The sequence below is a fragment of the Nyctereutes procyonoides genome, unplaced genomic scaffold, assembly GCF_905146905.1.
Source record: "Nyctereutes procyonoides isolate TBG_1078 unplaced genomic scaffold, NYPRO_anot_genome, whole genome shotgun sequence".
Lineage (NCBI taxonomy): Eukaryota > Metazoa > Chordata > Mammalia > Carnivora > Canidae > Nyctereutes > Nyctereutes procyonoides.
In genome coordinates this window covers 19753144-19779818 of record NW_026575035.1, presented here as the reverse complement: position 1 = coordinate 19779818, position 26675 = coordinate 19753144, and the positions used below count along the sequence as shown (strand labels likewise).

Below are 26675 nucleotides of genomic sequence, written 5' to 3'. Positions count from 1 at the left end.
AGTCATAGTTTATTTCAACCAAGCCTTTACAGTAATAATAAGAAAAAAAATGTGTAATTCTTCCAATTCTGTATTCTATTCAAACACTATAAAAAAAAACTTAAAAGGCATTTTTCTTTTGGTTGACTTCAAATGTAGGGTTTTTTTTTCGTCCCCACTACAAGTTCATATTTATAGAAAATGCTTAGAAGTACAGTTATGTATAAGAAATAATAATTTAATCACAATTCCCCACTGTATCCTTTAGAAATTAACGTTTACAGCTTCTTTCAATGCTGTTATTATTTAGGACAGCTAGAGCAAGTGCATCTGTATTTTATATAGAACTTAGTACTTAAATGTGGTTACATTTCCATCATGTGTAACTTGCTCAGCGTTTTCTTAAGCATTCCAGAACCGAAAGACATTTATAAAGTAGTATTCAGAGGATTGAAAATATTATACAATGTGACAAAAATCTTGCTATCAATTCTTTTGCTGACCATCTGATCCCTCCAAATGGTCTACACAATAATGGTGTGATCTCCTTATGGAATAGTAGGCAAGCTCTTTGAAAAAAAAAGGCTACAAAATGTATGTGTCGATTAAATGAGGGTGACTGGGGCAAGTATGATGTCGTTCAATCACACTGAACTATACATTGAGTGCCTACTATGTGCCTGCTGTGATGTGAGGAACTGAAGTTACAGAATCAAAAAAAGGCATTAAAAACATGCCTCTAATTGTGTGCATTTTGTGTGTCAGGCTCTATCTCTAGTCTTTTAATTCTTTCAACAAGAAGGTTGCAATGGTATTATTACTCTGATTTTACAGATGAGAAAACAGAGTAGAATGGATAGTCACTTTATTCACTATCCTACAATAAATATAGCAAAACCATGTGGTGAACAAACTTGATCCAGTATCACAGATCCACCTTCATTTACTCGAAGGCTCCTCCGAGCTGCAGAAGAACTCCCCTTGAAGAGTCTCTCTGACACTCAACTGCACTGTCTACAGATGACGCCCCCGTAAACAGAGCAAGCCATGCTTGGGACATAGTAGGGGCTCAGGAGATGTGCATGATCGAGTATAGAATCTCCAGTGCCAGGTTCCTCCTTTTGTGAGTATAGGCATGAGAGAGCATGATAAAGTTCTGAATTGCGTCTTCTACACTAAAATGCACACCAATGGAAATAGAGGATTTGATATACAGACATCCAACCCACCCACTGGAGTATTTTCTTCAAATTCTCTCTCCATCAGTGTCATGGAAGCTTTCAAGCGAGATGTCTGCTTCCACCGTAGATGAGCATAGGCGCTTTCTACGTGTGTACTACGTAGGTTTACGCCTGCAGGCAATAATCCCATTATATGCCAACAATGATATGTATACGTACACACCTGCATTTGGGAAGTAAAATACGCTAACCATTTCATGTAATAAAATTATTAAAAGGAACCCCTCAGTTTCAACATTTTTATGAGTCACACTTTTCTCCTATTCTACAGTTTATATCTGAACAATGGTTTCACATTTTTTACTCCTGGTTGAAAGGAAAAAAAAAAAAGGAAACACGCATACTGTTTACAAGGAAATGGCTAAGATCAACACATGTGTGAGTGTTACAGTGCAACGGGATTTTAGTTGACCTTAAGTACTGTTGACGTAAAATCCAAATTTTATCAGAAGATAAGGGGGGGGGGAGAAACCCCGGCAGCATTTATGTAGTGGGTGTTTGAGCACCAATGAGGAGTAAATGATTTGATTCCATGGGCTCAGAGGATTTGTCAGCTGCCTCATAAGTATAATTCTGGCTCTTCATCTCCCTGCTGCTTCTAATTTAGCAGGACAGGCTCATAATTGAAGCAAATTAACTATTTACACTTGCCACTTCTACCAGGGGAAGAGGACACAGCAGCAGGAAAGAATGAGTAGGAAATTACATTCTTGCCACTTGTGTCAGACCTGCCCTTATATAAACACATTAACAGTAATTTCATGAGGCGTCAAACATAGGAATAAATACTGAGGGATAAAATAATGAGGTGTTGCTATTGAGCTGAACTGCTATGGCTAATATCCTTGGATATGAATTATGCATCCTGAAAGAAGGCATATGTTGCAGTATTCAAACAGTTTCCCTGCAAGTGAGATCTGCTCATTAGGCTCTGGATCTGGAGGTAAATCTACGCTCCTCTTCCATGCGCGGCGGGACTGGCGTTTACAAAAATACACTCCCTGGGCACCGAGGGCTCTGGTTTCTCCTGAATATACCAAACTATCTGAACAGGCCTTCCACTCCATTTTTAGCAGAACAGCATGTTTATTTAGCTCTTTGGCTGAAGCTTTAAAGCCATTTAATGTAATGTAAACAAGAACATTTTGTTTGTAATTTGCTAAATGTATTACAGCCCGACTGTGTCTCCAATTAGGAACTTAAGGTTCATTTAGTAATTTACATCTGGTTCTGATTTAAGGTGACTTTCCCTTTCCACTTAAGAGCTGCCTTTCCGTGGCTCAAAAGGACCCGAGAACCCTTTTTTAGTTCCTTGGACCAATCCCTCCTGCTTCAAAGCTGGACGGACTCTTTAATTTACTAGGCCTTGATTTGTGCTCTATTGCCACCGTGGACCTAGATCTTTTACTCCGGTGACCGGAATCAGAGAATTCAGAAATAACGGGGATAGACAAGAAATTTAGCTGAAACCTCATAAAAAAGATGCTGAGGGTGGCTGAAACTCCAAGGAGCCTAATACAAAGGGCGTGATATTGTTAAGTTATTATTTTTCACTCTCTGTAGGTTCCAGTCAGTGAAAGATAAGTAGCAAAGACCAACATCACAGCAATACTTCTGTTTTATTTCCCTTTCTCCATCTGGTGCCTTCTGAACGACTCAGTCTGCTTCTGAAATGGGCTTTCCATTGTCTTACGATTCATTAGCATTTAAAACCTCCGGTTGGAATCCCAAACACAATTCTGCTTCCATTCCAGATTCAGCACCATCTTCCAAAGTATTAAAATGGGGAGATCTCTGATATGTGAAGTTTGTTCAGTGGCTTTGGTGGGAATGATTCATAAGGGAGGTTTTGTGCTCCTGGAGGATTTTTTATCGCTTCTTTCAGCTTCCTTTTGATTTTTCTTCTTTGAGAGATTCTTCACAGAAACCAAAGTACATACAGTTGCTCACTCACCATGGATTCTGAAAATAAAGATCTGCCCTTCTGCAGTGGCTTCTCTTTCCCGCCCATCCTCCACAAGGAGGAAGCATGTGATATAAACATACAGCAGCTCTATTAGTCATGTTCCCTCTGGCTGTCAAGAAAACATTCAATTGTAATCTCGCTAATAGCTGTTTTTCCTTAAATATTGTAATTTTCTGAGCCCCTAATAAATCATCAATAATTTTGTCCATTTTCCCCAGTTTGTGTTTACATTTGTAGCTGTTCATAATTGTGGGCTATTATGACAACAGGATTTTTGAACAATTGTGGCACATGCAACGCTAGCTTCTACCGAACCAGCTGCCTACACAATGCCAATGACATCACGTGGGGCTCTTGTAACACGCCTAAATTTTGAACTTTAATGGCCTGCCTCTAATCTGCTCCAGCAACATTCCTTTAAAAATACATAGCAGTATGTGCCCTCCCAAATTTGAATATTAAATGAGAGTAGAATACAATTAATTTAAGTTCGAAACAGAGATACTATATTATGTTGGCACAATGAGTCAACATAAAGGGAAAGAACAGGTGGTAATACACCATAATAACACTTTGGGATATTTTGCTAAAATTCTCTTGATGCCCAAATGTGCACTCGAGGCAGGCCTGTTCGCTTTGCTGGCAACTCTTGCAAAGTGTGGGAGAAGCGCTGCCACAGAGCAGCAGAGCAATGGCCCATCTGATGCAGTATGCTCCCTTTTGTAAGCTCAGTGCCCGGTATCATTCATTTGACCCTCTCTCTGCTTGTCCCCGGGATGGGCCTGCATCCTCTGCATATAACATCTCATTTTTGTGTGTATAACAGATCTCATTTTTGTGTGTACTCTTCAGCCTTACTCTCTTTGGTAAGCAAGATCACCTTGTAAGAGGGAAGGATAAGCTATGCTGAACTCCTGCTAAGTCAAAGGAGCATAAAGGATGGGGACAGCCATCACAGAGTGACCCACACTGCTCCCAATACTTCGTGTTCATAATGGTGCTCCATTTTTAAAATATCAGCTTTGGTTTAATAAGAGAAAAAGAAAGTTATTTTTATGAAGTTATTTTCCTAAACAATCTTGGCATAACTTTTTAACACTTGGATTCTGATTATGAAATTGCTTTATAATAACCGACGAGCTATACTGGCCGTTACAGAACTTCATCCTTTATTTGTTAAACAAATTCTTTGCCCTAACCCCAACTATTTCTGTGGAGAGAGAACCTAAAGGTAGACTCATTAAGAGTTACTTACTGAATTGGAAATAAGGTGCACAAGAGAAAGAGAAAAACGTTTGTCATCACACGCATACAATTAGAAATCCTTAAATGTTACATCATCACTATGATCCTATCTGCATTAGAAAGCCTTGGCCCCAATCTGAAAGGCGGTATGGGACAACGGGAGAGATTTTCCCTTTTAACATGACAGTCGAGAATAGTGAATCTCATATTCTATGGTCACACAAAAAGAATGTGGAATATTATCTTAATGTTTCCCCTCTTGCTATAATAAAAATAAATGGCCTTATTATAATAGAATTAGTGGGAACAACCTGCAGCTTTGTATTTGCTGCCTTGAGGAACTACCTGATTTTCATCCTATGAATGCTATTATTTTCCTTCGGGGACATGGGTGTAGGCACTGACGTTTAACATCGATAACGTGAAGGACCAGTCATATGCCTCCCCCTTTCAAACTATTGGTCTTAAAACCACACGAGTTCCTCTAGCAAATGGAGGAAATAATTAGGGAAAGGTATCTGGGGTCCAGGAGATGGATAAGAGGAGTCAGATGAGTGATAGCACAGGCTACTAATGTTTTGTGGAATAAGAGTCGGTAAAGTGGAAGCAAAAGGAGCACGTGTGAGCCTTCGAACGACACTTCCAGCTTAGATGCTGAGTCCCAGGTAAAGAGGAGGGCTGAGTCTTCGGAGGGGAATCCTGTATGTCCTCTGATGGGTGAGACTTGCTGCACATAATCCCGAGGGAGAGCGATCACTTTCAGAATGCCTCCTCCAGGAAATTTTATCTCACCAAGCAAAAGAGTTTATAGTATCAAAGCCTGGTGCCTGTCTAAGAATATGCACAGGAGTGATCAAAGTCGTGAGAGGCGTATGTCCTGGTATGTGGCGTCAGGGGGTGGAACTGTGAGGCATTAGGATTCCAAAATCTGGAGCAGGGATAGGGTTGGGATTCCTGGCCTCTATTCACTTGGTTACTCATTCAGCAATGCTCTACTGAGTGGAAGAGTGAAGTCACTGTAGAATCCCACCATGAATGTCCAGCATCAACTGGGAACCACATCACAGCTTCAGGAATGTGAATTCAAATTGATCCATGTTAGGAGAGAAAAATCAGCTCTCGAATCCCGAAACAACTGTATTAGGTTTTCATTAGAGTCACAAAACACAATGTCCACTACTCTCTTCCTAGTGAGATGGATATTTTAACTGAGGGCACAGAGAATGTTTCAGTGGTGTGTTTTCTGTCCTGGAAGATGACTCTTGCATCATAACGCTCCACATGGTAGGCCTGTGCTTTTCTATGAACCCATCCCTGAGACGGCAATCTTGACAGAGACATTAAGAAAATGTGTAGAGATTTCAGACTGTAAAAGGTAGCTTTGGCTTACAGAAAAGAAGGCCTGGGGAGACCTGGGGGCGGGGTGGGGCCGGTTCTTTGTTCCTTAGCAACCGGTTCTATCATTTCCACTGTTACTGATTTCATAGAGTGATAAGTTCTAGTCACAGTAATTCCATGTACCAGCCAAATCATCTTAGACAAACCGTTCAACAGAATGAGGGACTTGTTTTGTCTGCTAGATCTCCAGTGTCTAGAACACTCCCTGGGGCACATAGTAAATGCTCAACACACACTCATTGAATGAATACATGGATAAAGTTAACTACCTGGCTCTATTTCATAATCTACAAAATTTAGATAAAAGTATCTATGAATATTCAGCATCTATGAGTATTCAGCAGAATAAATGAAAGGAATCAAATGTGAAAGTGTTCTTCAAAGAGTGAGAAACTATACATTTAGCCGTTGATCGATATTCACAACATATAGGTACTTCTAGATGTATATAGCTTTGAGACTTTCTGTTTCTTACATTCTTCCCTGGATCTGATAAGGAAACATAAAGGCCTCTATCAAGAATCAACTAGGAGATTAGTACATCATTACCACCGGTCAGTATTCTGCAACAGCTACAGCTGCATTTATGTGGTTGTTTCAATGACTGTAACCTGATGATGACGCTTGTCTATTTTTTTTTTCTTTTTGACAATGAAATTCTAGATGGTGACAATGGCAATCTGGTTTAAAAATATGGGATCAATATTGTTTCTTTGTTGAAGGGGGGCTACATCTGTGTACTGAACTGTTGGCTCTCTCTCCATGATTCCCATCCTCCTCAAGATCTGGGCTGCTTATGCTGTGGCTGAGATGCAGAGTGTTCCATGTGCCCCCCTCCCCCCCCAAGCATGGTCCTCACATCATGGCAATCTACACCAGAAGAAAATAACCAGGCATCTGGTCCCATTTAACACAGCCTAGAAATATGGTATATGTGGGATTGAATAACATGCTCTGGTGGTCTTTAGGGAATGGCTAAGGGTAGAAACCCTTAAATCTGAGGTTCATTTAGCAAAGAGCAAAGAGGGTTTTGATGACCAAAGGGTAAATAGTAAGTGCTAAAGAGAAGTGTGGACAGTTTTCAAAATACTTTCTGTATTTTTTTTTTAAGTCTTTATGATCACATTGGCAACATTAAGGCATGATGTAATCCTGGCTGGGACATATAAAAGTCCTTCCAAGAGTAACTACAGTATATAAACCTTGAAACAAAGGAAACTAACATGCTATTTATGAAGACCAATAAAGGAGTATAAAAATATGTGAAAGTCTCCTGAAGTCTGGTTCTGATGGGGCGTATTCTCAGTCTTTGTTCTGGCATCTGAAAAATTCACCCACAGTCCTCTGAAGCCATTTTTCTAGAGTGAATATACACTTTCTTAAAACATGTCGATTCCAACTCCACTTTGCATTTTTTCTTACCTGTTTTTGCTCTTCTCCTAAACCATCCCACATTGAAGCCACAATTTTAGAGACTTCACCAAAGGTAGCATTTGGATTTTGGCCCTTGATGGCAGCCTGAGTATCACGAAAGAACAGCGCATAGGCAGACACAGGCTTCTGGGGTTCATTGGGGTCCTTCTTCTTCTTCTTTTTGGGGGTTTTGGGCTTTTTCCCCATGTCAGAGGCAGGTCGCTTCTCTCCACCATTGATCTGAAATAAACATCAAAAATTAGAATTACAGAGGAGCTAAGAAAATTTGGCAATAGGACATCTTGCTCTCCTTTGAAGCTTACACAGATATACTCTCCCACACTCATCACACAAACACAGGCATTCCTGGGGGGCCCTTGGTTTTGTTGGTGTTGTTTTTCAGGCCAAACCAACTTCATATTTCCTGTAGTTTTCATATTTATCCTTCTTTAAATCTAATTTACATAGCTTTAAAATAGTATTATCGGTTCTTTTTATAATATTATTATACCACTAAATATTATCCCTTACCTGTCAACTCTTCATTTTTCTCATTTGGGTTGCTGAATGACAAGTGGCAGTGGATTCCCCCTATTGTATGAACAACCTATCTTGTTTTTTTCTGGGGAGTTTATCCTTTTCTTCCTAAGTATGACTTTAAAACCATGGTGGGTAGGATGACTGGGTGGCTCAGTGGTTGAGTGTCTGCCTTTTGCTCAGGTTATGATCCCAGGGTCTTGGGATCCTGTATCAGGTTCCCCGCAGGGAACCTTCGTCTCCCTCTGCCTATGTCTCTGCCTTTCTCTGTGCGTCTCTCATGAATAAATAAATAAAATCTTAAAAAAAAAAAAACCCCACAGTGGGCAACATGTTCCATAAGTTGAATGGCTTTTGATGTTGCATTTAAAGTCTATAGGATGCTACTAGGAAAAACTAGCAATGCTCATGGCTCAGTGACTGGCATAATTTAGGCAGATCAATGCTGCCCAATGGAACCTTCTGCCATGAGGGTAAATTTCTATCATCTGCACTATTCAAAATGGTAGCCAGTTGCCACATGTAACTAATGAGCACTTGGAATACAGCTAGGATAAATAAGGAGTAAAATGTAAAGTTTTATATCATTTTAATTGCTTGAAATTTAAATAGATGTGGCTAGTGGCCCTCATATTGGAAAGTGCATGTCTGGAAACTAGGTTCCAGATTCTAGACATTTCTAGAACAGCTTTATACTCAAGTTTAAAAGTTGGTTCTATTTTCACCATTGTCCTCAAGTATGAATATCTGGGTACTTTTCATTGTTATTCAGATGCAAATGGGAAAAAAAACATTCAGTGCCACTGAATGTTTTGAAGACATCTGCATTTGAATATGACCTTTGATATTAACTAATTACATGTGATGTCACTGCACTTGTATAGAATCAGAGATTTTGGCTTGGATTTCTCTCTAGTTTTAAAATTCTGTGAATCTACATGAGTAGCAAATAGTACTGACTCTGTTGGAAATCTTCTCCTTATGCTGCTCCTGACAGAAATGTGCAAATGTGCACGGGCCCAATCTCCTGATGACGCTGCCATTATCACATGAGGTACTATATCCTCACCTTCTGTTGTTGTTACTTTTGTGCTCTCTGCAAACATATGTACAAACACTATGTAGGTCATTCCAACAAACTGCTAGACAGGGTAGGGTAGTTTGTGTAAAATGACTGCCAGCAATGGGGAGCCAGCATGATATCCAGTGGGTATGCCATCAGAGGGTCTAGACTCATACCTTCTTTTGCTTTCTTTTAGCTGTGTAATCTTGGGGCAAATCATATCATTTCTCTGGGCCTCAATTTTCTCTACTGCAAACCAGTTGCAGTACCATTTTTGATTACTGAGAAGGTACATATTTATATTCATTTAAAACTTGAAAATGATATCACAGTGTTAATTATGACATGGTAGAAACTTAAAAACATCCACTGAATGAATGGAAAGAAATGACCTTAATATTAATTTGTGATGCCATATGGTCATAGTTTAAAAGATATGTTCCAAGTATCAAAGAGAGACATAAAAAAAGCTACATGAATACTTGGGCTTTTGTTTTTACTGAGGAAGAGTTAAAACATTATCATTTTGAAATTGTCTACTGAAGGAGATCACACATCTCCCTGGGCACAGGATGCTTTGAACCTGGCCAACTAAGGCAGATTAATATTAGAAGAGAACTTCCCTAGGAGGGATCTGAGAGGCGATCCTTTGAAATTGTTGGTCCCCATGTAATCTGGGAGAGGTCCAGCATGTTTGGACAGAGTTGAGAGTGGCAAACTAGTGTTAGCTCTAAATTAAGCATGTGGGCAAGACTGGCCTAGAACAGTGGCTTTCAAATATGGCTGCCCGTTAGAATCACCTGGAAACTTCGAAATAATACCTGGATATCCAGACTTCACACTAATTAACCAGAATGCTTATGAATAGGAGACAGTAGCCTCAGACTCACCCTCAACTCTAGGGTTCTAACTGGTATTTAAATACTTGAAAAACAAAGCAAACAAAAAAGTAAAATTTCTCTTTACACCTGTATGCTACAGCTCATCTCAGTGTGCCTTCCTCATCATTTAGCTCTTTAAAACATCCCCAAGGGACACTTCTCTAACATCAGTGGACTATTTTGTCTTCCCCTTACTTGATTTCTCTCTGTGAATGCCCTCTCTTCTAAGGGTTCCATGACATCACAGTCCCTGGGTTTTACTCCTACCTCGCTGGCCTGTTTCCAGAATCATTTTTTGGCTCATCCTCTTCCACCCAGCCATTCAGTTGTAGCCTTCCTGATGTCTTTTGCTGTCTTCTCTTGTGAGTTTGTACTTAAGTAATCTCACAGAGACACAAGGTTTCCATTATCTTTTGTGGGTGGCTGACGGTCAAACTCATGTTTCTCCTGAATTTTGAATGCATTGAAACAGCCACTATTGGACATCTCTATTTGCAAGTCTTATTAAAGTATCTTAAATACTTTAAGAGTCCAGTTTGTGTTATTCACATGTATGGTTCTGTGTATTTCCTTGATAGCACAATTTTGTAATAAATTTGATACAAGTTTTTGTATCAAATTTGTAATTATATAATAATTTATATGTTAGATCCTCTCTCACCCAGAGTATAAGCACCGTTAGGGCAGGTCCATATGTGATTTTGCTCACTAGCACTTATCATGGTTCCTGACTTATAGTAAGTGATTAGCATTTTTTATAATAGTAATAAAAATTACAATATAAAATAATAATATAATTTCAAGAATGAATGAGTCAAAGCATAAATGGTTTCTGTTACAGGAAATTAAACCACGCTGATTTCCTTGAGAACTTTAGGACAATAATCAAATATGTGGTAAGACAGAAAACACACACACACACACACACACACACAAAGACAGAAAACACAAGTTTTCTAAAATTTTTTAAAAGTATTTGACATGTTAACAGTAATGTCTCTGGGTTATAGACAGTGTCTTTATGGTTTTCTTCTCTGTATTTTTTATAAGATCCACGTTTTATAAACATGACTGTTTCCATATTCATAATATCAAATATTTATTAAAAGAAAAGTAGAAAGGAGTCAACAAAGTATACCAAGAATAATAGTAAAAGTAGAGGGAACATGATATTAGAGATCATATTGCATCACGGATTGGAAATATTTAAAAATAGGGAATAAAGTGTAGGAAAATGAACACTTTTCCATATGGATTATTACCTGGACTCCTTTCAAATTTCAATAAAAAAATTAGCAAGCTAACATATAAAAACCTCTTTGATTACAGATTCTATCAATCTTTTTGGAAAATAATCATATGTCACTCACAATAGTAAATATCCCATGATGCAATGTAAATGTACTTATTAAAAGATTTTCCCAAACTATTTAAATAATTTCCCTCCTCCACCATCCAAAATTGTTTTTGAATTACTGATCTTCATGTTGCTTTCCTTTTTAAATTGTTATCTGGATGATAGGATACAGGTTTTAGATCTGCCTAATGTGTGATGCTGTGCTGTAACGGAAAGGAGAGTTATGCTCTTGTATCTGGCTCTGCATGGCTCTACTGTCTAGGGATGACCCAAGGAAGCAGGATAACCTGTAAATGCCAGTAGGAAGTTCTGCCAAGGGTATCAAAACCACAAACTATCCATGTCAAAGTAATGTATTAACAAGCCTATTGGAAACTCTAAACAATTCTCTGCAACTAGTCCATTTTGTTTGTTGTCTGGAAGCTTTCCCTCTTTCCTGGCTTGTCCTGTAGGGTTAGCCAGATGTAGTCTTGCTCAATCTCAGTGTTTTGTTTAGCAGAAGCAAGCATTTCATGAGTTCTTCCGATTTTCAAACACGGGAGACGTCATTTATGCATTATGGAGTGTAAGTCGGTGGCTACAACTGTTTATCTGATTGAGTAGCTGACAGGCACTACACTGGGAAGGTGGGGTGTGGTCTCCCCTCAAGGCCGGTCTACCAGCCAGCCTCATAGCATTGCATCTGCTTTGTCTGCAATCTGTCTCCAAGGAAGATCATATTGATATGCCTTCCTTTTAAATACTTATGTTAACCTCAATTATCTGCTGCTTAAGAAAACTGGCACCTGAGAGGACCAAGCTAAAGGATACACACAAAATATTAGTGTATCAAGATTCACTGCCTTTCCCTCAGTATATTAAAGGAGACCACTAAAGGGGTCATAATATTATGAACATTTATAGAATTGCCCCCACGGAACTCAACTGAGATTTAAACTAGTGCCTTGACTTTCACCACAGTTGACAGGAGAGGAAACAGCAAAAGCAAAAGCAAAAACTATGTATGAAAGATCTCCATTTAAAAAAATAACAAAATGTGCTCTGAAGGGAATCATTTATTATATTGTTCGGTGTTCTTTGTATAAAGACTTACTGAGTATGCACATCATCTTTGCTTTTAGGAGGCGATACAGTGGAATGAAAATTCCATGTTGTGGTTTGTTACCTCATGCATCTGAGTAGTTGGGCAGTGCTATGTGAAGTTTAAGGGTGTCCACCACTTGAACTTCCTGGTGTGTGTGGGTCTTACTTTTCATTTTGCATTTTTCTTGTGTTTCTGAGGGTGAAGAAATGCACAGTTATCTTGGATTCTGTGTAATCAAATGGGGATTTTTAAGTCCTGCTTTCTGGAGGTAGTTTCATCACATATTCGAAAAACACTATGCAAAGCCTCCTTGAAGAAAAAATATGTGGTTATAATTTGGATTCACTTACATGCCAGTAACAGACTGCATTTTGAAAAATACCTGGCTCTTTTGACCACCAACTATTTGGGATGAACACGATGATGAATAACTGTGGTAGAAACATAGCTAAATGGATTTGTAATAGGTCTCTAAACGTTAATTTTGAGGATTGTCTAGATCCTGAATTCCTACTTAGGTGGATGAAAGCTTATAATTCTACATCCTAATTTTCTAAGAGGCCCTGACTTCTAAAGTCCAGAACAGCATTATCTCCTAGACGTTTCTGGAATGATGGGAATATTCTCTGTGCTGTCTAAAAGGGGTCTAAAGGGGTGCCACTAGCCACATGTGGTTATAGAGCCACAACTGACACAGTGTATTTTTTTATTTTCTTAATTTTTAGTTAGTTAAATTTAAATGTACACAGTCACACATGATGAGTGTGTGAACAGTACAGCACTGTGTAGTGGGCATTGTTTTATTTTATTTTATTTTATTTTTTTAAAAAAGATTTTATTTATTTATTCATGAAAGACACAGAGAGAGAGAAGCAGATACACAGGCAGAGGGAGAAGCAGGCTCCCTGTGGGGTAGCCTGATGTGGGACTCGATCTCAGGATCCTGGGATCACGGCCTTGGCCACTGAGACGCCCCTGAGCATTGTTCTAGAGTAAATATTTCTGGAATCACTAGGGTTCTGAGACTGGAGAGTTAAAGTGAATCCCAACATCATAGTCTTTAGAATAGAGAAGAAACCATCTAACGCAAAAATAGAAACTCTCCATGATGACAAGAGCATTGAAAGTAAGGACCAGGTGCTGTTTATCTTGCTTTCCCCTCAGCCTCAGCGTGGGGTCCTGCACGCAGTGGATCACCACACATGTCCACTCTGTTACCTACAGCAGTGAGCAAAGGCTCAGAGTGACAAGACAAAGACCTTTGAAACACCTACAAAAGTTGTATGAAAATCATAACAAGTAATATCATGGCTGGGTTGAGGCCCTACGTGTAATTCTGATCAACTACAGGTTTATTTCACAACAATTAAAGCACTAGTGAATAAATAAATGCATACAAAAATGCATAGATAAATATTACTCTCACATAAGCTTTACACAGATGCGTGTGCTTCATGTCACTTACTTGTAGACACAGATTTATTTCTAAAATCCCTAGAGGTGTCCTTAGGCTTCTGATAATCCACTCCTGCCATGTCTTGTTGCTTAATTATAGTGATGTATTTAACTTATTTATCACAAGAAAACAACATTTTTCACTTAAAAAAAAAGCATGTGTTAACAGTGTTGCTTAGATAATACTTCTTAAGAATACAGAGTACAGGAATTAAGACTCTCAAGGAAAGAGAATCATTGATATTGAAATGTCCCTGGAGAAGTTAGAAACGTCTATAAGCATATTTAAAATAAACTGCCGCGGTCCCAAAGCCTTTAATGGAGCTGGGAGAGCTGTTTAATGCACACTATCTTGCAGTAATCGCTGTAGTTTAAAATAGATTTTAATCAAGCACCATCTGCATAATAGGCTGAACAAACAACACAGAACTCCACTTATAACTCTTATCATATAAAGTAAATATTATAAAATCTTCGCCATAGAAACAGGGCATATCACAGCACTTTTTTGTGATGGTACTGTTGCTGTAAGTGAAAAATTTTGCTACTTAAATTCATTCTCTCTTTCCTCTCTAAACTATGCCATCTAAAATCCCCTTATGAGAATAAATTCATATAAGCATGGAAAGTAAGTCATCTAGTTACTGTGAAATCAGCAAGGCTGTAATACTTCTTTCATTCTGCAATCAGGTTTATTATTATCATTAATAATAACAGTACATTCAATGACTCAAAACATCAATTATAAAAAAAAGTTTATGAAATGCCTTACTTTTGAAATGATTCAGAAGCACGAATCTGTATCACAGTTTATAAAGCAAATTCATTTTTAAGGATTCCCCGATCTGCAAAACATAGCTAAGTATTGTTTTAGGATGAGCTTAGCAAAGATAATTCAGTGGCCTTATGTAAGGATAAGAAATTCAGGCTACTGTCCAGAAAAATTACTTTCAGGTGAGGAAAAGAGTTGATTATAATTATATATACCTAGTAGTTCTATTCATCGATTTTGTTGAATTCACTTGGTCTTTTCCAAATTTGCCTGTCTAGGGCAGTATATATATTTCTTATTCTTTTGGATCGAAAGAATCTAAAATATTCTTTCTGCCATACATAGAAAGCACAAGAATGCTGGCATAGGGTCCTGTGGAATAAAATGCCAGGTGCCTATGTTTAACCTCACTTTATTTTTATTCCATGAATTAGTGAAGTGTGTTCGATTACCTAGGGCATGAATCATCTAAGAACATATATACCTTGAAAATAATTTATCCTAGTATAATTTAATTACTTAAATGGATTTTTCAAATAGCTATTTAGAATCAGGTACTAACTGTCTGACTGAATTTTATTATTTTTCCCCAGAACTAGTTTGCTAAACTCAGCCTTAACCAATGGGATACTTTATTTTTGATAAATGAGGAATATATATTTTTTTCATGTGCTAGGGTCTAAGGAATTCTTTAGAAGAATCATAGATCTTACATCATAAGAAGTGTTGAACAATTGCATTATAAATACAGCTCAATGTGGAAAATAATAGACTTTGCAGTGCCAATTTGCTGTCCTATTGCTAGATAATGTGACTTGACACTTGGTTCTAACATTGCTTGATTTCACTTAGTGTTTGCAGAAACCTGTCTGCTTATCATTTTTTCTTTATTCAGGAATCTTCTTGCCTTCAGAACGGTGGTAAATAAAAAGCACTTTTCTAAGAGCTTATTTAATTGTTGCTCTAGTGACTTATCCTATTTGCTTTGAGAAAAAAAAAATCTCTTTTTCTGTCCAGCGTGGCAAAGCACATGCATTGATGAACTTGCAGCTTAGTAAGAAACTCTTAAAAGCAAAAAGTAAGCGAAAGCAGGAACTCAAAGGAGTAAGCAGAGTACTGAAGGCAGCTTTCATCTTGAAGATAGTTGCTGAGCCTGGTAAAATTGAGTCAAATGCATAGTAGATAGAAGACAAAGCCCAGAGCTGACCAAAAGTGGGGTGCTTAACAGGAGGGTTGCTATCAAAGTCAGGACAGAGAAGAATTAGACTCTCAATGCCATTCTGGGATAAAACAACTTCCCCTGAATGCACCCTCTCAGAACCTGCAAAGAAAATACTGAATGGAGAATGGAAAATACCTTTTGTGGTAATTTACCAACAGAAACAGCATTTGTTAAGGATGGATACCCTAAATACATACTACTTTGGGTGACCTGAAAAAAGCCAGGAGTGGTTCTAGATCCTAATGGCCTGAGATGCTTGGAGAAACAAACACAAATCATCTTTAGAGGAATCTTCCCTCGGACCAGGTCTGATAGAATCCTCATAAAGTTTTAATGAGCACCAGCTCTTAAACTAAAAGCCAAAAAGCAAAATGGAACATGGCATCAAAACCAAGAGCCAGCATCAACTACAGACAATAGAAACAGACCTCGGAAGACTTAATGTGTTGGAATTAGCAAGAACTGTCAAAAGAACAAAAGAATGAGATATATGGAGAAAGAACAAGCAACTCAAAAGGCAGCCCAGACAGATGTGAGAAAAAACCAAATAAAGCTAGAAATATAATAATTGTAATGAAAACCTCAAGAGATCAGCTTTAATTTCAGATCACATCCAGCTGAAAAGAGAATTATGAAGTGGGAAATTAACACCAATAAATTAAGCAGAATTGTAATACAAAGGGGCAGAAAAACAGAAAATATGAAAGTCTAGTGTATGTCTTATCAGAATTACAGAATTGCAAGGGAGGATGGGGGAAAGTCAATATTCCAAAAACATGAATGGCTGAAAATTTCCGGGAACTGATGTAGAACGGAAGTATTAGGTTCACAGTAAATTTAAAGACCCACGGTGAAGGTGCAGGGTTCAAAAGGCAAAAGAAGATCTTAAAACTAGTCAGAGAAAAGACAGATCACTTTCAAAGAAAAGACAATGAAGCAGTAGAATTCTCAAAAGCGATAATGAAAATCAAAATGTCATAGAGTAATAGAATGTCTTCGATAGGATAGAAGAGAATCAGTATCAGTCTAAGATTCCACACAGAGTGAAAGTACTTTTTAAGGCAATCATGTTCCCAGTAAATGCTCATGAAAGAGAAATTTAAAGGCATATGGGATAATGATGTCAGATGAAAGAAATACTAAATATGTAAAAAAAAAAAAAACTAAAGAAAAAAGGCTGTAAAAATAACCAAAATCATGTTTCATGGAGATTAAATGACATGATTTAATTAAATTATGATTAAAACAACAGCAATAACTACTCCATGGTGTTGAGGGATGTTGGGAGTTAAATATTATAAGAAGAGTAAAGATATCAATCAATGTTAGAATTTTACACATTTGTGCATCAGCGGTAGATACTAAATGAAGAGAAAGGACACAATTTCCAATCTTACCATGGAAAATTATGGAATGAGAAAAAGAAGAATAATCTTAAGGAATGTAAGAAGGAGAAAAAGAATCATAGAACATGTGGGGCAAAGAGAAAGCAACATATTTAAGTGGAGAAATAAACCCAAATATTTTAGTAATTATATGAATATAAATAGAGCCGGTTTCATTTAAAAGTAAGAACTGTCTAACTATATGCCATTTACAAGGAACCTATATAAAACTTAAGGATATTTCCAGCAGAAAGGTTGAAAGTAAAAGGATGGAAAAAGATATACTGTGATTCTCAGCCCATAATTTCCCAAAAGGGAAAACTGTGCTAAAAATACACTTCTAATGCCAGATACTTTAAGTGTCTTATAGTGTCTGTTGTATTACAAGTCCTGGATTATAGGCTTAGAACCACAAGCTACCCAAGTTTATATTTCTTTGATGTTTTACTGTATGTCTAGTTTATGACTTTAGGCTGTCAACACAGCTCCATAGCAATCAGAACCATGGGTAGTGTTTATAAGGTGATAATTTATTTTACTGATGTATTTACAATATTTCTCTCTGTCAAAACAAACTTACTTCTTTTAATTGTTCAATTAGATAGACTGGATTCAATATGTAATTGCTTACAAGAACTCAAAGTGTGAAGAGGGAAGATTTGTAAGCTTTTTTTTTTTCTGGTATGAGACTAAATATTCCTTTTTTAGTTCTCTTGTTAGAAATGATTTAAGTGATCTTTTTGACTTCATGCTCTTTCACGTTTAGCTCGAGCTGCAGCAGTACAACATTCCACATAAATCCTGCTCACATATAAAGGAAAAAAATTCCAGTTTAATCTTTTACTGTGATGAAGAATGCTGAGCATTTTCAAAAAACTCTGAGCAGGGTTTTTTTTTTCCCATTTAATAAACATAAGTTGAAAAAAATGGGTAGGAAGATTTTGGATTAGAGAGAAGGTGAAGAATATGTGTAGAGCAGGAGTAGGAAGGTAGATTTTCTTGAGATGGAAAATACACCTAAACTAAAGATGGACTTGAAAATTGGAGACAAAAAGCCATCTTAACGAGGACATTCTTGAGAAATCTAACCCTAAGCCTTTACATGTGGCTACTTTAAAAATATAACACTACAGAATATAAATTCTACTATACAGCACTTGTACCATCATTAATGATGAGCCATAAATTATTTTACGATGTGGATGTTGAACGATTGGAAGGATAAGCACCAGTAAAGTTTCACACCAGCCTGGAACCTCCTCATATACAAATTTATCCCCCAGCAAAATTACACTATATGGATCTTATGGGAAAATGGGAAATAGCAGAATCTGCAAATGTTAATTCTATGAATTTCTGGTTTCTACTCAGTCTTCTACTCATGTAAGTTGAAGAGTGCAAAATGTTATTGTAAGTAAGATAATCCTGCATAGAATTTGCTGTCAGAAGATGCTAATTTTGCATTGATTTCCTGAAATGTCAGCAATGAATACTGATAAAAATATAATCCAGATGCACAAATTGATATTTACTATAGGCAGACCATGAATTTTTTTCCCTTGTAATACAGTACTTATCATTTATGTTTAGGAAATTAACCTGAATTACCCAGGCATAACTCAATATCAGAATTGCCAGCCACCAACAAATTCTTGGTGTCCACATTTAGGTCCAGGTACTCATCAACTCTTAGGTTCCATTAGAATAATACCCATTTTGCCCTCTAATGGTCAGCTAAAGGTCAGATTATCACTAGCCCAATAAATTATTTATGTAATATCAATTAGTCTCCTGCCTCCTTACCTTATTTCATGAGAGACTGGTTCATTGACCAACAAGGAAAAGCTTGTTAAGGTGGAAAGGATGACATTTAGTTATGCAGCTGCTCTAAAATGGGCTTAGGATTTGTTCTGATCAGAGGTGGTAAGATAGCAGACATAGAAATGACTGTCATGAAGGAACAGTTCATATTCACAGATACCTAGAAATGGAAGGCACAGCATACCATTCAGGATGGCTTAGGAGGAAGACAGAGAGAGAGAGGGAGCAAAGCATGACGGCATGGCCCAGAGCCTTTACTGGGGTCTTTGTGGGAAGGAATGCATGAGGTGGACCAGGTGTGCTGAATAAGTTAAGGATCGGATATAGTTTGAACAATTTCAGTGGGCCTTGGGCTACTGAGGTGGTTCTTAGTTGTCCGGTACCTGGTCCTGCGGGGACTTAGAGGCAGTGGGCTCTGGACTGGTTGGTTTATTTATCAAAAGTGTGCTCACAGGGGAGTCATACTCTATCTCTTGGAATTAACTAGCCTTGGGAGGAGTAGTTTTCTTTTCTTTTCTTTTCTTTTCTTTCTTTTCTTTCTTTTTTTCTTTTCTTTCTCTTCTTTCTTTTCTTTTCTTCTTTTCTTTTTCTTTTCTTTTCTTTTCTTTTCTTTCTTTTTAAGGATCAAGGCCCCAAGCGCCAGAGTGTTAATACTGAGAAGAATAAAATATAGTCAATGCAGACTTGTCTTTGTCATCGGGCTCAAGAAACCCGAGTCACTATTTATTTGTAACTTTGAAAAAATAGTGTAGCTACTGGAAAGTTAACCATATAGGTCAGATTCCCACTTGGGTGGCTTTCAGTGGCATGTTGGCAGATTAATTTCCCCAAAACAATATTCTTGCAAAAGTCAAAAGAAAACCAAGGGCTGCCACAAGGGACAAATCATTAGAGTAAAGGAACAAAGGGAAGGAATAGGAAGTACTGTAGCTGTGAGTGGTTTTCCTGGTAAATGGGCACATGTGTCCTTTCTCACTGGGACAAATTTGGAAGACACTTGACTGACAATTAAGGCAATGGAAAGATTATTTTGGTGTTTTTGAGCAAAAATGTACTTGATTTTGGTGCATTTAAAAAAGCTAAAATATCTTAAAGAACTAAAGCCTTCAAAGAACTATAGTAGCTAATTTCCCAATCTAAGGATACTCAAGGCCCATGTTCCTATGTAGATAACTTAATGTGCCACAGAGCCAGCCAGTCATGTTGGCAAGGAGTTAACAAAAAGTAAGCAAGAAAACATCCAGACTTTTGCTTATGGAAGGGAGTCATAGAATATCCCTGGTCCTTACCTTCCGCATTCTCCGTATGAAATGGTTGGGGCAGATAATCTCAAAGGTTTCATCTGACCATCTCTCTCTCTCTCTCTCTCTCTCTCTCTCTCTCTCTCACACACACACACACACACACACACACACACAGATACACAGAGACACACACAGCCACCACTATATCCCTGAGATGTTTCATTTTTAAAATAAAATTGTGAAGCTGAAATAGATTATTTTTGAAATGAGTGGTGAATTAAGCTTAATTTTGGATGTTGAGTCCTACAAGACTTACTCTCCGTACTCACTATGCATATTCTGTGGATGACATCTACTTTCATGCTTAATACATCTATATTTAAATGATTTACTAGGGACTTGAAAATGTAACCGGAAAAGCAAGTGATTTAATCTATTCATTTTGTAACCTCATTAAAAAAAAAGTATGCCCCCCACCAATGTTTCTCAGTTGGATGATAGAAACGGCTCAAGGAATGTGCTAAAGAATACTCCTTTTGGGCAACAAGCATTTCCTATAGGTCCTGAAAATAATCCAATCATACCTTAGCGGTATCATCACCTTCGTCTTCATGCACTGAACTAGATGGGGAAGGAGTTGCGGACTTGCTTCCGGGTGGAGATGGCGAGTTGTGAGGGACACTGTTTCCTCCCATATTCAAGCCAAGCTGAGCACTGAGCTGGGACTGGTTGATGGTGGTCAGCTGGCCATGCTGCATCATTCCTGGCTGCTGCCTGATGTCTGCAGGCTGACCCCTTGGTCTCATGGCTGCCATCTGGGGATGGGAGCCATACTGAGTTCCTTCCGGATTCCGTATATCTTGCATCTACCAAAACAAAGACAGGAATAGTTTTCACAAAAATATTTCTGGAAAAAAATTTTTTTTAATTCCTTAGACTTTGAAAATTCTGTAGCGTGTCCTGGTAAACTTTACCTGTATCCACCTCAACCCCAAACCTCTCCCTAAAATGGTATATTAATCACTCTAGAGGTACTGTTACTAAAAGAATAGAAATTGAGAATTCATTCGACATCACATTTCATTAGTCAAGACCTGACTAATTATATTTATAGTCTTTCTTTATGAATGGAATGCAAACATATATAGTATTAGGTATTGATGGCATAGGTTTCAAATTCCTATTTTTTAAGATTATTTATTTATTTATTCATGAGATGCACAGAGAGAGAGAGTCAGAGACACAGGCAGAGGGAGAAGCAGGCTCCATGCAGGGAGCCCGACATGGAACTCGATCCCAGGTCTCCAGGATCACACCCTGGGCCGAAGGTGGCGCTAAACCACTGAGCCACCCGGCGTGCCCGATGGCACAGGTTTCAAAACACTGATGCTTATTAGAGTGTCAAAATTATGTAATTGTTAGTCATTACAGCATTATGGCAATTCATGAAACCCTGTTTCTTTTATTCTGATCACTTAAGAAAGGTTTTGTGAATTAAATGTGCTATGATTCTTAGTTTAATTCCATTTAGGCTAGCTGGTATTGGCTAAAATGATCTACTAACTTCCAGACTCAGAGCACTACCAGCTGTTATTAACCAATTGATTAATTGACTATTGAAATGATTTGACTGCACAGTCAGACTTGAAAGTAAAGCTGCAAAGTTGCAAGGTCACCATATTAATCCATTATGCTATCTGGGTCACTGCTTTTTAGCCTTAATGAGACTCATTCTTGTAATTCAAGCAATGAATTTTGTCTCTGCAAGGATTAGAATTAAAAGCATTGGAGGATGAAGCTCTTAACGTATCTAGAGGTCAAATGTGTTGTATAAGAGGAGTATAGTGGATTTCACTTAATGTTTCTCTGGCATTTGCAAACTTAAACTAATGAGTATTTCGCGGTGCTCATAGAAGTGGTTCAGTTCTTTCACTCTGAGGAGAGTTGGGGAGTTCATGCAGGTAGAGGCTTATAAAACAGGAGACAAAAGAAAAACATGGAAAAAAGAAGGGCAGTGAAGAGGTGTACGGTTAGTCAAAAAAATTAATAGTGTTATCTTTCTCTATTTCAAAGAAAAAACATCCCACATGGTGTCAGAATGCCCCATAATTGCCTGTCTGCAAATGTTCCCACGACATAGAAATACTGTAAAGGTCAATCAAGTTACTTAGTCATAGGCTCTTTTTTTTTCTTTTGGTAATAAAATCATTTTCTACCATTGCTGCCTAGTCATTTTACCAACCTAGTTATATCTGTCTGAAACTGGAGGTGGGACGGAAGAGATGTCTGCCTGTGTTTCCTGGGTTAGGTTTACTGTCTCTACCATGAGGTCTTTCCTATTAGTCAGCATCATCCTTTCGACCTTTCCGGCTCTTGCCCTTCACCCTCTGACTTCGTTCCATGCATCATCCTAGACTCTAACTCTTCTCCGTGAAGGCTTAGGCCAGCCTGTGGTTCTGTATCTGCTGCTTTCCGTGTGCAAATCAACACCTTTTCCCATAATTCAAACTGTATTCCTCCAATGCTCCAAAAGTAGTTCTGATACTAATGTGTATTCATTGATACACATTAGAGCTGCGAGGGCATTTAGTGATCCCTTCTCAGTGTATAGAAGAGGAACCTTAGGGGCAAGCCACACTACAAGCCTGTTGCCTGTCTGTTGAATAAATACAGAAATGATTATAAATAAATAAGTGAATGAATAAAGCCCAGAGAGGTTAAACGACTTCCTTAAACCACAGAGTGGGAGTTAAAATCTGCATCTCTCAACTCCACCCTTTGAAGCTTCCTACGTATTGGCAGCCAATTTGACATTTTACATGTCCCAGGGAGAGATTTATAGTTAAAGCTAATCAAAACCACCTTATCAAACGTTGTCTACCCAAACTGATTTTTACGTAGCCCATTCATGTGGTTTCCGCTCACATATACTAAAATAGTTTTTTTCCCTTCTCAGGTGTTCACGTAACTTCTATAATCTGATCATCCTTATGAAGTAATACTAGATTTAGCAGTTCCCCATAAAATTGTGCCATTGACAGAGGATTTCATAAGAATCAGGACCAACTTTTGAAAGTACGCAGAAGAGGCATTAAGTGAGTGACTTTTCAAGCCTAATTTCTAATATCCTGAAGTCACATTAATTAGCACTCTGACTACTAAAACTTGTATTCTAACCTTTGTTTTATTGGTAGAAGAAGGTGGGCATCACCAAAGTGGGGTAAAGTATCTGGGTAAGGACAATGAAATACTCAACAGGCTACCTCTTTCTCAACGTACTTGTCATTAGTTCGAAAATATCATGACACCATGATATTTGGCCAAGCAGACAGCAGCTTTAACTCTGAATCAAAGAATAATTTTCCTGCGTGGAGGGTGACAAGCACAAATTGGAGAGCACAGTCATCTCTTCAGCACTCGGATGCACTTAGGACTGTCAGATATTAACATCCATTTCCAAATTAGGAGTATTTCCATTTTACCTTGCTTTCATAGACGTCAGTTCAGTATTAATCACTGCCTAATGTATAATATGGGGGAAATTAAACTGTATGAAGTCTGATTACTGAAAAATAAGATTAATTGGTTAGCTCATGAAGGTAAGCAAATGTTTTGATTACTGATTTTCTTCTAGAAAGATACTGATGGACTATAGTCTTAATGCCAAATACAAAACTTCAACTTGTGAAATATCATTTGCTGTTAACTTCCAATATTTTTAACTTATTGTGAATAATTCACCTAGGGCATTCTTAACAACAACTGTTCTTCTCTTCGATTCTTCTGGACTTTTCAGTGGCTTCTCTTCTTCCTACAACTTTCCACCCCGAAATTATTTCCTAACATTTCTCCTTAAGTCACATTTCTTCCATCTCGAAGTTTCCTTTTTCGAACTTGTTATGTACTGTGTGGCCCGTTTCTGTTGATGACACCTTCATCCGCCCTGTCACTTCTACTTAAAATGTTCTAGTAATTTTTTATTCTTTCCTACCAAACTCTTGTGAGTTCCGCTGAGTCTACCCTAAAATAACTCTTCCACCAGCCCTTCTTTTCATTTCCACACTCGTTCACATATTTCAAGCCTTCATTGCCTCTTGGCTTGCAATGACTACTTAAATGAAAGAATCTCTTCACATTCACCCTGAAGAGTCCTGCAGGATTGATCTCCTAAGCCACAGGTTCAAAACCTTTCCAGTGATATCTGCCTACCAAATGAAATCCAAACTCTTCAGCATGCCATGAAAGGTTCCAAATAAGCCTTATTCCCCAGATTTGTCCTTCACACCATTATTCCTCAGCCAAACACAATTAATTGCTATTCCTTGCCTCTGTCTCTTTCACTTGAATAAGTGTCTTTGGCTATGTTGCTCTTTCAGCATTTGTTGTCAGACAGATTTCAAGGAGAGTTAAAAAAAAAAAAACAAACTTTGCACAGTGATTTGTGATTTGTTCGGTAATTTTATCTAGTGAGCCTTATTATTCCCCTTTGAGGTAGCCCTATAGAGATGTCTGTTTTGTACATGTTTATTGAGGATGGGGAGCTTAAGTGATCTCATATCTCTCCACCAACAAAGATCAAAGCCGAAATGATATATGCTCTACACATTTTTCCCTTTTTCACAATTCCATAATGCTATTACCATATTCATGTATCTAAACACTAAATACATTTTATTTATTTATTTTTAAAGATTTTATTTATTTATTCATGAGAGACAGAGACAAGAGACATAGGCAGAGGGAGAAGCAGGCTCCCTGTCGGGGAGCCCGATGTGGGACTCGATCCCAGAACCCCAGGATCATGCCTTGAGCCAAAGACAGGCGCTCAACTGCTGAGCTACTCAGGGGTCCCAAACCTAAATACATTTTATTTTATTTTTTTTATTTTTATTTTTTATTTATGATAGTCACAGAGAGAGAGAGAGAAGAGAGAGAGAGGCAGAGACACAGGCAGAGGGAGAAGCAGGCTCCATGCACCGGGAGCCCGATGTGGGATTCGATCCCGGGCCTCCAGGATCGCGCCCTGGGCCAAAGGCAGGCGCCAAACCGCTGCACCACCCAGGGATCCCCTAAATACATTTTAAAGTCAAGTTCAAAAATCATCTAATCTACAAAGCTTGCAGAATCTTCTTATTCTGAACTGCTAAAGCATTTGTCTGTACTTTCTTTATTGGTCACCACTTGTAAATTTCTTAGTCTGTCTATACCTTCCAGACAGTAATCTTCATTAGTATGACTAACGCATTTTGCAATCCCTCCTCAGTTCTCTTTTTAATTAAATTAGGCATTTCAAGTATTCAAAACATATTTGCGGAGTCCGTATATAAGTGAAGAAATGAATACTACCAGTGTAAACCAACCAACCAGTTTGAGGAGTTTTCTTTTTTCCAGTGAACTTCATCTAATAGTGGTCATAAGAGGAAAAGGAAATTTGAATAATGTCTGTCTCTCTTGTGGCGGAAACCTCAGGCTGTACCGTCTGACACACCACTTTTGTCCTAAGGGACAGGCCTCCAGTATTAAGCTGTCTAGCCAAGACTCTAGCCAACAAAGAGCACTACCCACCTTCCTTTGCAGCTCTGTCAGGCCACATGACCATGTTTTGGCTGCTGAAATGTAACAAAGTGTGTGGTACTTCCAAGAAATCCCCTTAAAGGGAAAGGCTTACTGCCCATTGTTCTTTCCTGTTGGAGAAAGTGTGGGTGTGATCACGAGAGCTCGGGAAAATGTCTTGAACCAGACGCATTGGAGACACTCCAGTTAGGACATTGGAGATCCAAGAAAAAGGTGCTGAAGTGGTTATTACAAAGCTACCAGACCCTGGGCAATCTACTTACTGTGGGAATCTTTAACATGAAAGGAAAGTAACTATCTTTTTTAGAGTCACTCTCATTTTTAGCTTTCTTTTAACACAGTTAAACCCAGTCTTAACCCTAATAGATTATAAACTCAAAAAGACAGGGACAGAATCTCTTTTGTTTACCAGTTAGCCCTAGTATCTAGCACAGATCATGGCACATCACCCGCACATCAACATGTCTTTCTTGGGTTATACTGAAGAGATGTTTAGGCCAGGTACAATGAGGATTCAGGATGCTGGCCTCACATAAACAGGATTATAAATCCTTGATCTTTTGGGAGCTACATTTGCCAATTCTCAGGATTCAAGTGTCTCAAAGGGACTTTCTAATGTGTTTATTTCTCATTTTGTTTATTTCAAACCCAGTGAACTTCATTTTTTCTTGGCTAAAAGTCCTTGGTATTGTTGGCATTTTAGTTTTGAATGGCTTATTTATTTATTTATTTATTTATTTATTTATTTGAGACAGAGAGAGAGAGGCAGAGACACAGGCAGAGGGAGAAGCAGGCTCCATGCAGGGAGCCAGATGTGGGACTCGATCCCAGGTCTCCAGGATCACGCCCTGGGCCTAAGGTGGCGCTAAACTGCTGAGCCAGCCAGGCTGCCCTTGAATGGCTCTTAACATGTATCTTCCCATTGGGGAAACGGACTCCATTGAAAACGGGTGCTTGATTTTGCTGTTTTGAAAATCAGAGCAGTTTCCTTAAATTTTACTATTTGCTACTGAGGACTGATACTGTTTTATGGTGACA

General features: G+C 38.2%; 1 protein-coding gene across 1 annotated transcript in view; it reads right to left on the bottom strand.

The window, feature by feature from the left end:
• TOX (thymocyte selection associated high mobility group box) overlaps positions 1-26675 on the bottom strand; it is a 299355-nt gene that overhangs the window by 26557 nt on the left and 246123 nt on the right. Inside the window, exons 4-5 of the mRNA XM_055318438.1 lie at positions 20648-20929; positions 7252-7482 (exon numbers count right to left, since the gene is read on the bottom strand). Of these exons, the coding sequence (XP_055174413.1) occupies positions 7252-7482; positions 20648-20929 (513 nt within the window). The remainder of the gene's footprint in view (positions 1-7251; positions 7483-20647; positions 20930-26675) is intronic.